Source organism: Heterocephalus glaber, unplaced genomic scaffold, assembly GCF_053883595.1.
Source record: "Heterocephalus glaber isolate CG9 unplaced genomic scaffold, H.glaber_assembly_v1.0 deba00001429, whole genome shotgun sequence".
Taxonomy (NCBI): Eukaryota; Metazoa; Chordata; class Mammalia; order Rodentia; family Bathyergidae; genus Heterocephalus; species Heterocephalus glaber.
This window is the reverse complement of record NW_028258294.1, coordinates 782,810-796,203: the sequence shown is the minus strand read 5'-3', so window position 1 is coordinate 796,203 and position 13,394 is coordinate 782,810. Positions and strand designations below refer to the sequence as shown.

Sequence of the window (13,394 nt, the reverse complement as noted above, 5' to 3'; positions counted from 1 at the left end):
ATACGAAAAAGACAGAAAACCCAAAGGAAAATAACCAAATGGTCATAAAACATATGAAATGATGTTCAGTATCTTTAGTCAAGATAAATACAAAGTACAATGAGATATCATCCTACAGTCATCACAATGACTAAAACAAAAAAAAAATTATAATAATAAATGAGAAAGGGGAGCAAGTGAAACTCTTAAACACACTGGGTGTGTATACTGGTAAAACCAGTTTGGAAAAGCAAAATAAGGCAGATACAAAAGAATACTTGTGTATCATTTTATTTTACTTATTTTTTGGGTTGGGTACCGGGGATCGAACTTGGGACCTTGTGCTTGTGAGGTAGGTGGCACTCCCACTGAGCTAAATCCCTGGCCCCTGTGTATTATTTTATAAAGTTCAAAAGTGAAAAGAAAATAATTTTTCTATTGGATGTTAGTGATTAACCTTAGAGGGTATAAGTAACTCTAAGAGGATATGAGAGAGACTTCTGGGTGCTAGTGATATTCTATTCTTAATTGGAATGATGACTACAGAAAAGTGTTCATTTATGAAAATCCATTGAGCTTTGCATTTGAGTTGGACACTTTTCTATATGCAAGTTATACTTCAATTTAAAATTTTGTTTTTATAAAATGAACAAAGTAAAAAGTAAAAAAGAGAGGGGCCAGGGATTTAGCTCAGTGGTTCTGCCGCCTGCCTCGCATGCACAAGGACCGGAGTTCGATCCCCAGTACCAAAAAAAAAGTAAAAAAGTAAAAGGTGGGAGCAAAATAAAATCACTTCCAGATACACACAAAAAAATGAGAGTTCATACTAACAAATCTTTTTTTTGGTACCGGGACTCGAACTCCGGACCTTGCACTTGTGAGGCGGGTGTCAGCACCACTGAGCTAAATCCCTGGCCCACACCATGTTCTTTACTAAAGGAACACGAAAATATATACTTCAGAAAGAAGCACAAGCATCCCAGATGGCAGTCTGAAGATACAGATGTGGCCACGGAGGGAGGGAGGGAGGAGCCAAGTTATAAAGGCCCCGTAAGCCAAGCTGAGGAAACAAGGCTGTATGGGACAGCAGGGGCTTCCTAAGGGGTGAAGGGATTTGATTAGTTCTATTCATATTATTCTTCACGTGTGTGCTTCTTCAGATTTAAGAAGTCATTCCAAAAAACAGTCATTTAAACATCATTTTCACTGCCATCTCACAGGTCCATCCTTCTCTGAATTTCTACAGCACTTGAGTATGCAGAGTGTAGGTTTCAAGTGGTCGGCTAACTGCAGGTTGCATAACTGCAGTAGCAAATTACTCAAATATACTAATGTCCTCTTTAATATTATTTTTTTAAATTTTAAACTTATTTGTGGAGAAGGGTATAAAGTTAAAAAATAAGAACCCAAGACAGCATATGAAAGAAAATTTGGTGAGAAGAGCCAATGTATGTTTAATTTTCCCATTTTCTCCTTTGCTGATATAGTTCTGGGGGAAAAAAATGCAGTCATGAGGATACAAAACATCAGCATGACAGAAGACAAAAATGTTCACATAAATATATTTATTATTTTACATGTTTAAATACCACATTGTTTCTCTGGTGTGAGAAACCAAAAGTGGAAATAAGAACTAAAATTTATAATAGATATTGGGAAATGGGAAGAAAATGTTTCAAATAGGACGGGGAACAAGGGAGGAGGGAGGGAGAAAGGAAGGAAGGGACAAGAAAAAAAGTGAAAATAGAAGGAAAAAATTGAAACAAAGCTTTTGTACGTAGGGAGGGGAGGGGGCTTGAGGGGACAGGGACGGGATGGGGGGAGGGATGGGAACCGAGAGGCGGGATATATCGTGTACAGGTGCAAATTCCCTATGAGGGTTATCATTATGTATGCCTACAATGTACCAGTAAATGTTTTTCTTTTAAAAAATATTATCAAATTTAAAAAAAACATATTTACTATTTTAGTTTTGCAAGAAACTACTAGAATGAAGACAATTTAGATTTATTAAATATGATCAAACAGTTAAAATATATTAAGAAAAAAATAAAATATTTGCTTCTGTAGAATACCTGGAAGATTTCCATTGTAGTCCACATCTTCAATACCACATCCCCATTTGATGAGAAGTTGTAAGCAGCCAAGCCGCCCATGAAAAGCTGCATAATGTACAGACTTCCATTCTCTCTTGTCAGTCACACTAGGATCCTAGAGGCAACAGTCACAAGGATTGTTTCCTCTAATTTTGTAGGAAAAACTCTAAGTCTAGCAGTTTAATGTTACAAATGAAAATTAGAGGCTATTTTCAAAATTATACAGCAAACACTAAATATAATAGAAAATTCACTTCAATCACTGATTTGAACATGAGATAGTAAGATATTAGTGAAATTTTACAAAATATTCTTTTTATTTATTTATTTTGAGACAAGGTCTTGCTATGCAGTTCAAACTGGCCTTGAATTCATTAGGTAGTCCAGGCTGGCCTCAAACTCATGGCAATCCTCCTGCCTCAGCCTGAGTGCTAGGAATACTGGCATGTGCCACCACACTGAGCTAAAATATTCTTTTCAAAAAGAACATAATTAGTCATAGTCATATAAAATAGTTTTTAAAAAGAAACTTTATTTTTTTTGAGACAGGGTCTCACCAAGTAGTTCAGGTTGGCCCTGAACTTAGTATGTAGTTCAGGCTGGCCTGAAACTCCCAGGAATCCTCCTGCCTCAGCCTCCTGAGTGCTAGGATTATATATGTGTGCCACCACACCCAGTGACAAAAAAGAAATTTAGTCATTTTACAAGTCACAACTTCCTGCTAGGCATGGTGTGGTGGTGCATGTCTGTAATCTCAGCACTCAGGAAGCTGAGGCAGGGGGATCACTGTAAGTTCCAGACTAGACTGAGCTAAATAGCAGTGAGTTCAAGGCCAGCCTGAGCTATATAGCGAGATCCTGTCTCAAAAAGAAAAAAATCCTGACCAATAAAATGACAAAGATAGATTTAAATGATCAAATCATATCATTGAAACATAAAGAATGACAAAATATTTAACATGCTTTTCAGTTTTTGTCTAACTATAGAAACACCAACTCTAGGGGCTGGGGATTTAGTTCAGTGGTTCTGTTGCCTGTCTTGCAAGTGCAAGGTCTCAAGTTCAATCCCCAGTACCAAAAAAAAAAAAAAAAAAAAAAAGAAAAAAGAAAAAAAAAGAAACACCAACTCTAATCAAAATGTATTGTTATAAGAAGTTATTTTTTTTACAACTATGGAGTAATATTAAAAATAAATTTCAATAAATTTCTGTAGAAATAACTTCATAAAGGGTATGAAATAAGTTTCAAAAGCTCCAGGGATTTAGCTCAGTGGTGCTGCCACCTGCCTCGCAAGCACGAGGTCCTGAGTTCAATCTCCTTACCAAAAAAAAACAACTATTAAAAAAAAAGTTTCAAAAGAAACACATATGTAGACAAACAATTTTATAAAGATTTACAATTACCTGATTAAAAGATTAAAAGTGTTAAAAGTTGGGGCCGGGGATTTAGCTCAGTGGCACAGCGCCTGCCTCACGAGTGCAAGGTCCTGAGTTTGATCCCCGGTACCTCAAATAAAAAAAAAAAAAGAAAGTGTTAAAAGTGTTTAAAAGATTGGTAATCTTCCCAGTTAAACTATGAGCTGGTGCGCATGAGCACACACACACATACACACACCCAAGCCTGAAATACTTTGTACTACTAAACCACATGAGGGGGTGAGATTTATCTGAATAACTTCTCCCATGTTTATAAGCCAAATGGAACAATTAAATTGCTTTCCCAAAGTCACATAAGAGATTTAAAAAGTCAAGGATAGATCATCAGACTACCAACCACACAATTACATACTGTCCACATCTACATAATTACACATTATCACATATTAACAAGTATCCCTCACCACTCCACTTCGAAGCATTACTTGTAAAGTGAAAGAATGACCATGAGTTGCTGCAAGGTGTACAGGAGTACATCCACGATCATCTTGAGTTGCCAGATTTGCTCCATTGATTATAAGAGCCTAAAAATAGAGAAATGGCAATGGGTTTATATGAATACAAATGTTAAATTATGAATGTAGATAGAAAGGCAAGCAATTTATTAACCCATAGCTAAATTATTATTTATGTCCTTATATATGTGCTACGTGAGACATTCTTAGCTTATCCTTATTTTGAGAGAGTCTCACTATGTAGCTCAGACTGGCCTTGAACTCATTATGTAGCACAGGCTGGCCTCCAACTTACAGTGACCTTCCTGCCTCAGCCTCTGGCATGCTGGGATTATATGCAGGAGCCACCATGCCCAGCAAAGAGTTTAATTATTATTAAAGTATTCTAAGCTCCAAATCAAGCTGCTAAGGAGGTTTCATCTGAATAGGCAACGGCCCAGTTTCTATGTATGTATTATATCATATGTACAGCACACCCTCGATATAATAAACAGAGTAACTGATTTAAAGGAATTATTTGTTCCAATCAAAATTCAAGAAATTTAAGAATATCAACAAACATATTTTAAAGTTTAAAATACGTTAAAAGACCCAGAATATTTTTTTAAATCAAAACTGTTTAATGGCTATTACCTTTAATAGATTTATTGCATTAAAGAAATCTTTCAAATGTGCTAATAAGAAAAAGAACCAGGAAGTGAACAATATTGAACAGAATTTTCAATGTTTTGGACATAGATAAAACTCATAAATTTTTTATGGATTCTAGTATACTGATACTTCTTCAACAATGGGTTTTGGCATTGAACAAGAATATGAACACAGACTCTAATCTAAAGCTTTTTTGTTTCTCATCAAATTTTAAAGCCAGCAGAATCTTAGAAGTTTATTTAGTCCTATCACTCTACCCACTCCAACTTATTCATCCACGTGTCACAACTGAGCAACTGAAAATGATCATTTAATTGCCCAGCTTGGGGGCTCATCCAAGTGAATACATGAGAATGAATCTCCACAAGAGATAGGGCTACAGTTATTATGAGCTTAGATTATTTATGACCCTGAAGGGCAGACCACAGTGGATTTGTGCAACTAGATAAAAGTAGCTGTGCAACTGTGCCACTAGGCTAACTGGTAAGTACACTGGCCCTAGGAAGACAAGTCACAAATAGACCAAGTGGCCAAATGAAGGTGTGACCTGAGCCACGTGATCACAGGAGTGTTGTGTGAGGCCCACAGAGGAAGACAAGAGTGTGGCGAAGTCACATGAGCCCTTTCTGAGTGACTGTTATTACCAGGGCACTTGGAAGACAAAAGTACCCAAGAGAGGCCCCTGAGAGAATGACGGTCAAAATAAAGAAAACCATCAAATCCGCCAGATTCCTTCTCTAGTCAACAGGTTGTGTGTCCACAGAGGTTACACTACTTATGAAGTCATCGCCCCACAGGTCCCAATTCATCTTTCAGTGGTTCCTACAATCTCATCTCCCCTTTTAAGAGGGTCTCCTCCCATCTAAAGTCTTCAGGTGAATTTCAGTTTTTGGGTTTTTAAAAAAAATTTTTTAATTTTTTTAATTGGTACCAGGGATTGAACTCGGGTCATTCCGCTTGCACAACAGGCAGCGAAACCACTGAGCTAAATCCCCGGCCCCCTTCAGGTGAATTTCTATCAACTATAGTGGACCCTTGAGTTACAGACAGCCTGACACGTGAACAACTTGGGTTATGATGAGAATTTTAGTTTTAACTTACAAAGTCCTGATTTACAATCCAAATGCCAGCCACTTGTGCTTCCAGATGGTCTCAGATATAGATTTAACCCTTAAAGATTTCTGAAAGGAACATTACAACATCCTTTCCTGTGTGGGGTTAATTGAGAAATCCCAGGCCAATGTCTCTCAGAACACTGAGATCTGCCTGTATACAGGAGACAGACTTTGAAGGCTGTGCAGAGGAGCCTGAGCCTTCAATTGACCAACGTGAGTTACAGCTAGCCCTCTCGAATGAACTGAGTTTATAAGTCAAGGGTCTAGTGTAATAAGAATTAGCCTAGACATTTTAAAGATCATGGTTCAACCCTTTCTTATCAGTGTATGCCACTTCAGTCTTTTCTTCTTCCTTTTATTTTCTGTGTGGTACTAAAGATTGAACCCAGAGCCTTGTACATTCTAGGCAAGGACTCTACCACTGAGCTACATCACCAGCCCTTTTTACTTTTTGGGGGGTAGGGGGGGTTACCAGAAATTGAACACAGGACCTTGTACTTGTCAGGCAGGTGTGGGGCCACTGGGCTAAATTCCCAGCCTTCCTTTTCACTTTTTACTTTGGGACAGACTCTCACTAAAGTGCCTAGGCAGACCTTCAACTTTCAATCCTGTCTCTGGCTCCTAAATACTGGAATTACAGGCATATAAGTCACCAAACTTGGCTAGGCCATTTAAGTCTTTAGAAGACATCTCTTCACTATCATGTGGGCAGTTTGAAAGAGCCATTCTTTATTTTACTCATATTTTTCAGATATTCTTTAATTTAGCAGATTTTTATCCTTAAATATAAATGCTTAAAGCTACAATCATTCCAGGCATTGTGACACATGCCTGTAATCCCAGCACTCAGGAGGCTGAGGCAGGAGGATTACTGTGAGTTCAAAGCCAGCCTGGGCTACATAGTGAGTCCAAGACCATCCTGAACTACACAGTGAGACCCTGTCTCAAAAAAATAAAATAAAATAAAATAAAATAAAATAAAACAGCAACAAAAAAATAAAGCTAAGATCATTTCTTCTTCACTTCTTCTGATGTTATAAGCATGGTACAAGCTCAATGCAGAGTCAGATTTGTATTTGCCAGTTCTCCAGATGCTTTCCTACAAATGAGCTTTCAATTGTGCCAGTCTGTCGCTTTTTAGTGCTTCCCAGATGGAGTGTAAAAATCCAAAGTAGTGTTCAAAGTTGTGCATCATAAGCAGGGCCCCAGCCAGCAGCTCATTGGTCACCAGCAGATGGTGGATATATGCATGAGTGTGATTCTTATAGCAGTAACAGGAACACTCTCTCACCAGGGGGCTAAAGTCCTCCTGGTACTTTTTTTCCTTCAGATTAATTTCAAATGATGTCATTTTTTGGTTGCAACCAGTTGTTTTAATTTTCTTTATTTGATCCTCATATTTTATTTCTTCTTGTATCCCATTTTTTTGTAATGATGTCTCTTCAGGATTTGGCTGATAATCAAAGTTGAATGTCAGGGCACATCCCCGCTCTTTCACTAGATAAGGAAAAAAACTCTCAAATAGGTCCACTCCTCTTTCAATACACTCAGGCACCTTATCTGGCCGGCTAATACCACAAATGAGCCTTGGTTTGTCCTCAGGCAGCTCCGCAGCGACTAATAACAACTGCAGTCTGGTCTCCAGGGTTGTTGGATTCCCCTGAAAGCCGTCCAGTAGGAAGCCGCTGACAGGCCACTTGGCTGTCTCCTGTGCCGACCTGAGCCACTCCTCCAGCACATCTCTATCTTCAATCACTCCAATGATCGCACTCTTCTGAAGGACCTCTGATTCTTCTTGTAGTCAAAGACAGTTATCCAGAAACAGAAGTGATAGGTCCACGGACTTTCTGGCTCTTTTTATGGAAGTTGCTTCCTCACAAGATGCCTCTCCATCTGAGGGGGACTGGAACCAGTCTGAAGGGCCTGCTGAATTGCCATGAACTTGGAAACGGTCATTTCTACTCTTTCTCCACCACCCCACACGGACACAGACTTATTTGTTACATAACCAGCTGGGCAGGGGCTGAATGGATCATGCAGGGAGCGATACAAGAGTGATTCTGGCATGGCTATAAAGATTCTGACTCCTTTCTTATATTCTGTCAAGCCTTCATGATGTTCTGCTAGGGATGAGAGCTTAAGCTGAGCCATGGCAGGAACCCCATGGATATTATGCAGAGTATGCTGGGTCAGGTGTGGGAAAGAGCCTGACTTGGTGTACAGAAGGCAGCCTGGAATGTCCATGGTATGGTCTCCTGTTTTGCCCAGGTTTTGTATTTTTTCTAGATGACAACCATTAACTACCTTGGTAAGATTCAGCTTCATCCTTAGGGATTCCTCTAGGTCCTGCAAACTCCACAAGTCTTTTGGGCTCTAGAACCCCCCAAACTTTTCACAGTTCATAACCACGTGTCCACCTCTGGACCCAGAATATTTTAAAAGACCCAGAATAGCCAACACAATACTGATGGAAAATTACAAAACTGGAGGACTGATACTACCCAACTTTAAGACTCACTAAAAGGTCACAATAATCAAAACAGTATAAGGGCCGGCGATTTAGCTCAGTGGTTTCGCCGCCTGCTACGCAAGCACAAAGACCTGAGTTCAATCCCCGGTACCAAAAAAACCCAACAAAAAACAGTATGATATTCACCAAAGTATACTGATGTATCAATGGAACTGAACAGAGTACAGAAATAGACTCATATGATTGACCTTTGTCAAAAGACCAAGGCAATACAATAGAGAAAAATGATTATTTCAACAAATGTTGCTATAATTATTGGACATTCAGATATAAAATCTACATACAGACCTCACACCCTTTAAAAAATTAACTCCACATGGGTCCCATGCATAAATGCAAAATGCCAAAGCTAAGGAAGATAGTTGAACTAAAAGAACAGCCAATATTTTGGCCCTTGCCCTCCAAGGTCAGCCATGACCCAGGGCATGATGGGACTTCTTTAAAAGGTTCCTACAACTCTGGCGAGTCACCCAACCTCTCAAGCAAGGACACTGTTGGACCCTAGAAAGCAGGAGTCAACCAGTGTACATTGTGCTAAATGGAAGGTCACAGCCAGGCATGATGGCGCATTCCTGTAATCCCAGCACTTGGGAGGCTGAGACAGGAGGATCACCAGGAGTTTGAGGCCATCCTAGGCTACACAGTAAGTTCAAGACTAGCTTGAACTCCATAGCAAGACCCTGTCTCAAAAAACAAAGCAAAAAAATTTTAATTTTAAATATAAAAAAAATAAAAGGAGGGTCACAAAAGAGGAGAATGTCCCCATGCTTCCAAGGGACACCATGTGATCAAGCAAAGACCATGATCCATCCTGGCAGATGACACAACTGGGAGAGGAAAAAACTGGAAGAGCTAAGAGGCTCTGCACACAATCCCAAGAGTAACTCCTGAGGAGCCTTAACTGACCTTGACAAATATATAGACAGATTAATTTTCTTTCAGTTTTTATTTTTTATTAGTACAGGTTTTCAGTATATAACTCATTTCAGTTTTTGTTTGTTTGTTTGTTTTTTGTGGAACCAGGGATCAAACTCAGGACCTTGCTCTTGCCAGGCAGGCACAGTGCCACTGAGCTAAATCCCTGACCTGTCATTTTGCTCTTTATTTATATTTTGGGTTTCTCATGTAAGAGAAAATATGCTATATTTAAGCATATGTGTCTGATTTATTTCACTTAACATTTATCACATGTCTAACTCTGACTTGGTCTTAAACACCCAGCAGAAAAGTATAGCCAAAAAGAATAGATATATAGAGAGAATAATAGAAATATTCAGCAAAAAGCCAAGCTAGATATAAAAAGGGAGCTCCAAACACTGCATTAGTCCCTGCTGATAGTCTCCAGCTGCACTTGTAACTTATGATCATGAAAAGTTTTGATTTACAGCCCTATTAGCTCTTCTAAAAATGTGTCCTTCAGCCTCTTAATATATTCCCATTATGTTCTTCTATTGCACTTTAAAGTACCCCTCAGATAAAGATGTATCTCCTCAAATAGGTTACTAATCTTTGTTATCTCTGGGATATAAACTGACTTTGTATGTTTATATAATCTAGAGCCAGTAATTATAAAAGATCTTCATGTTTACAAAGTAGAGACCAGATACAAGTTCTAAGCTCTATAGTAAAAAGAAATTTTTAATGTCCCAGGGGTCATAAAACCATAGCTATCCTATGTGTATTCATTTGCCACCATTACAATTAAAATAGGAGAACATTAAATTTCCTATTAACAAAACAAGGAGAAATCTGTATGCTCTCAAACTTTCTGTTATATTTGGGTAAACTCCTCAAAATAGAGGTCAATATTAAGGATAAAAGGCTTAGGCCAAATGCTACTGACTTCTACCATTGAAGGAGTCAGTATCTACCATTGAAGAAATTTAATATCTAGCTCTTGCTTATTTAACATGGTTATAAAATGAAGCTTAAGCATCAATGACTTCTTAATGTTCTTATATTCTTATTGTCTTTTTTTTTTTGTACTGGGGATTGAACTCGGGACCTTGCCTTGAGAGGCAGGCGCCGGGCCCCAGTTCTTGTATTCTTTTCCAGACTATCCAAGGAGGATGGTACATCAAACAACAAAACCCATCTTCTTTTATCTCCTTTAGATCAGTCAGGATGGGACTTTTGAACCCTGACTGGGCAGGGTCAGTACCCTTCCTCAGGTTCAAATCCTGGCTCTGTCACTTGCCTACAACAAAACATTTAACATTCTGATTCTATTTCATAATCTATAAAAAGGAGAATTCATAGAATTATTGTGTTACATGAAATGCATGGAGAGTGTAAATGACACATACTGTTCAACAGATGATAATCATTTTTATATCCTCTTAACATATTCCCTTCCTACAATGCTTTCTCACTACTTACCTCTCCAAAATTAAAATTCATCTATACTTTGAGGCTTGGCTGCTGTTTTATCTCTTCCACGCATAATTCTTCTACCTCCTCAAAGTTAAACAATTCTTTTTATTATTATTATTTGGTACCTGGGATTGAACTCAGGACCTTTGTGCTTGTGAGGCAGGCATGGTGCCACTGAGCTAAATCCCTGGCCCCTAAACAATTCTTCACATTTATACTTCTCATTAGAAATTTAATAATGGACTTTGGTTTTATTATTTTGTAACTCATGAAGGAGAGCTCTAGTCATTTCAAATAGAATCTCAGGCTTATTATAAACCAGAACTGCTTGTTTATATGACTTTATTCCTCCAAACACCAGCCTATTTCAGTACATTGATTAAATCTAGTTATTTAAACTAGATTCTGCCACATATTAATGTGGCACCCAGGTCAGGAAATACATTAAATTAAGAATTTCAAGGCAGGTATGGTGCTGTACACTTGTAATCCCAGCGCTTGGGAAGATGAAGCCAGCCTGGGCAACCCAGCAAGTTCAAAGTCAATCTGGATGACATAATGAGACTCTATCTCAAAAAAAAAAAAAAAAGCAATTTCAGGCATGGCAAATATCTTAGTCTGTTCATTCTGCTATAAGAAAGTACTATTCATAGACAAAAGCTTTATGAATAGAACCCTAACTGCACAAGAATAACATCAAGAATCAAGGTGGGTGTGGTGGTGCATGGCTGTAATCCCAGCACTTGGGAGGCTGAGGCAGGAGGATTGCTGTGAGTTCCAGGCCAGCCTGGGCTACATAGTGAGTCAAGGTCAGTCTGAACTACATAGCAAGACCCAGTCTCAAAAACAAACAAAAAGACAAACAAACAAAACCCTGTCTCAAGAGAGAGAGAGAGAGAGAGAGAGAGAGAGAGAGAGAGAGAGAGAGAGAAATGAATGAATGGGTTCCTAGCAAATTAAAAAGCTTTTGCACAGCAAAGGAAACAACCAACAGAATGAAGAGATAACCTACAGAATGGGAAAAAAAAATTGGCAGCCATTTCTCAAGTAGAGAACTAATATCAAATATAAAGATCTCAAGGGGCAGGAATGTAGCTTAGGGGTGCAGTGTCTGGCTGGCAAGCATGAGTCCTTGAGTTCGATTCCTGGTTAAAAAAAAAAAAAATAGACTCCCCAAAATAAAATAAAAGATCCAACCAAAAAAATGGGCAACTGCAGTGCACAAACACTTCTCTGAAGAAATACAAATGATCAATAAATACATGAAAAAAATGTTCAGCATCTCTGGCCATTAGAGAAATGTAAATTAAAACAATACTAAGATTCCATCTTACTCTAGAAAGAATGGCCATCATCAAGAAATCAAATAATAGGGCCGGGGTGGTTCCACTGACTGCCTTGCAAGCACAAGGACCCGAGTTCCATCCCCAGTACCAAAAAAAAAAAAAAACAAAAAAAAAAAACCCAAAAGAAATCAAATAATAATAAATGCTGGTAAGGCTGTGTGAAAAAGAAATCCTTCTACATTGTTAGTGGGAATATAAACTAGTATAATCACTATGGAAATCAGTATGGCGATTCCTCAAAAAACTAGAACTAGAAATTGCATTCAACCCAGTATTCCCCTTCTAGGTATCTTCCTAAAAGAATTAATGACATCATGCCACAGTGATACATGCATACCCACTGTAGCACAATTTATAATAGCTACATCTTGGAAGCAGCCTATATGTCCATCAACAGATGCATGGATGAAGAGAACATGGTACTTATACACAATGGAGTACTACTTTGCCTTAAAGAAGAATAAACGAGTCATTTGTGAGAAAATGGATGCACCTCAAGACCATACTATGAAGTGAAACAAGACACACAAACTTAAATATTGCATGGTTTCTCTTATATAAGAAACCCAAACTATAAAGATAAAGCAAAATAAAAGACAGATAATAGGAAGTAGGGAAATAGATCTTTTGCAAATGGGAAGGGACCAAGAGATGGAGGGAGAGGGTACCAGAAGAGGGGATGAAAAATGAAGTGAGATGTGTTATGTACATGCACCAACTCTCCACAAGGAAAGTAATCATTATGTGATGTAAACATGTACTAATAAAAGATAATATTTGAAGAAAAACAGAAAATGAAATATTACAAATTAAGAAGTTTAAAATAAGAGAAATTTATTTCACACAGTTCTAGATGGTGGGAAGTCCAAGATCAAAGTGCTAGCAGATTCTATGTCTGTAATGGTCTTTTCCACATAAACAGAAACTTTTCACTGCATCCTTAGATGAAGAGGCTAACCAGCTTTCTGTGATCTTTTTTTTTTTTTACCAAGGAAGTAATCCCATTTATGAGGGCAGAGCCCCCATGACCTACTAACCTCCCCAAAGTGCCCACACCCCAGTAACATCACCTTGAGGGTAAAGATTTCAACATATTTATTATGGGAGAACACAAACATTTAGAACACAGCAGCAAGCTGCAAATCAAATAATCTGAACATCATTGTGATGTCTCTCAAAATAACCCAAACAGTCAACTACTTAAGAGATTAAGGGACTTCTGATCCCATATTATTTGTTTAAATGTATAGTTGGTATCAAAATCTGTGTCATTGGAATCCAGTAAGTTCTTATTTAGACTATATAACTACATCTATTGGGTCATATAATTAGAATTATAGCAACAGCCCAACAGAACTATGCTAATCTAACTCACTGAATTAAAAAAGATAAAAAGCAACCAAAGTTGTTATTA

The 13,394-nt window shown here is 38.1% G+C and overlaps 1 protein-coding gene and 1 pseudogene across 8 annotated transcripts in view; both read right to left on the bottom strand.

Annotated features, from left to right (window-relative positions):
* The window catches only part of Ankrd42 (ankyrin repeat domain 42), a 62,141-nt gene that overhangs the window by 33,229 nt on the left and 15,518 nt on the right, over positions 1-13,394 (bottom strand). For 6 of the 8 annotated variants that reach the window (XM_087212245.1, XM_087212243.1, XM_087212246.1 and 3 more), the window contains 2 exons: positions 3,915-4,034; positions 2,055-2,190 (listed from right to left, as the gene is read on the bottom strand). In XM_087212245.1, coding sequence (XP_087068371.1) covers positions 2,055-2,190; positions 3,915-4,034 — 256 coding nt within the window. The remainder of the gene's footprint in view (positions 1-2,054; positions 2,191-3,914; positions 4,035-13,394) is intronic. The other 2 variants (XM_087212244.1, XM_087212247.1) reach the window with 1 other exon arrangement.
* Positions 4,042-13,389, bottom strand: LOC147827835 (queuine tRNA-ribosyltransferase accessory subunit 2 pseudogene; annotated as a pseudogene).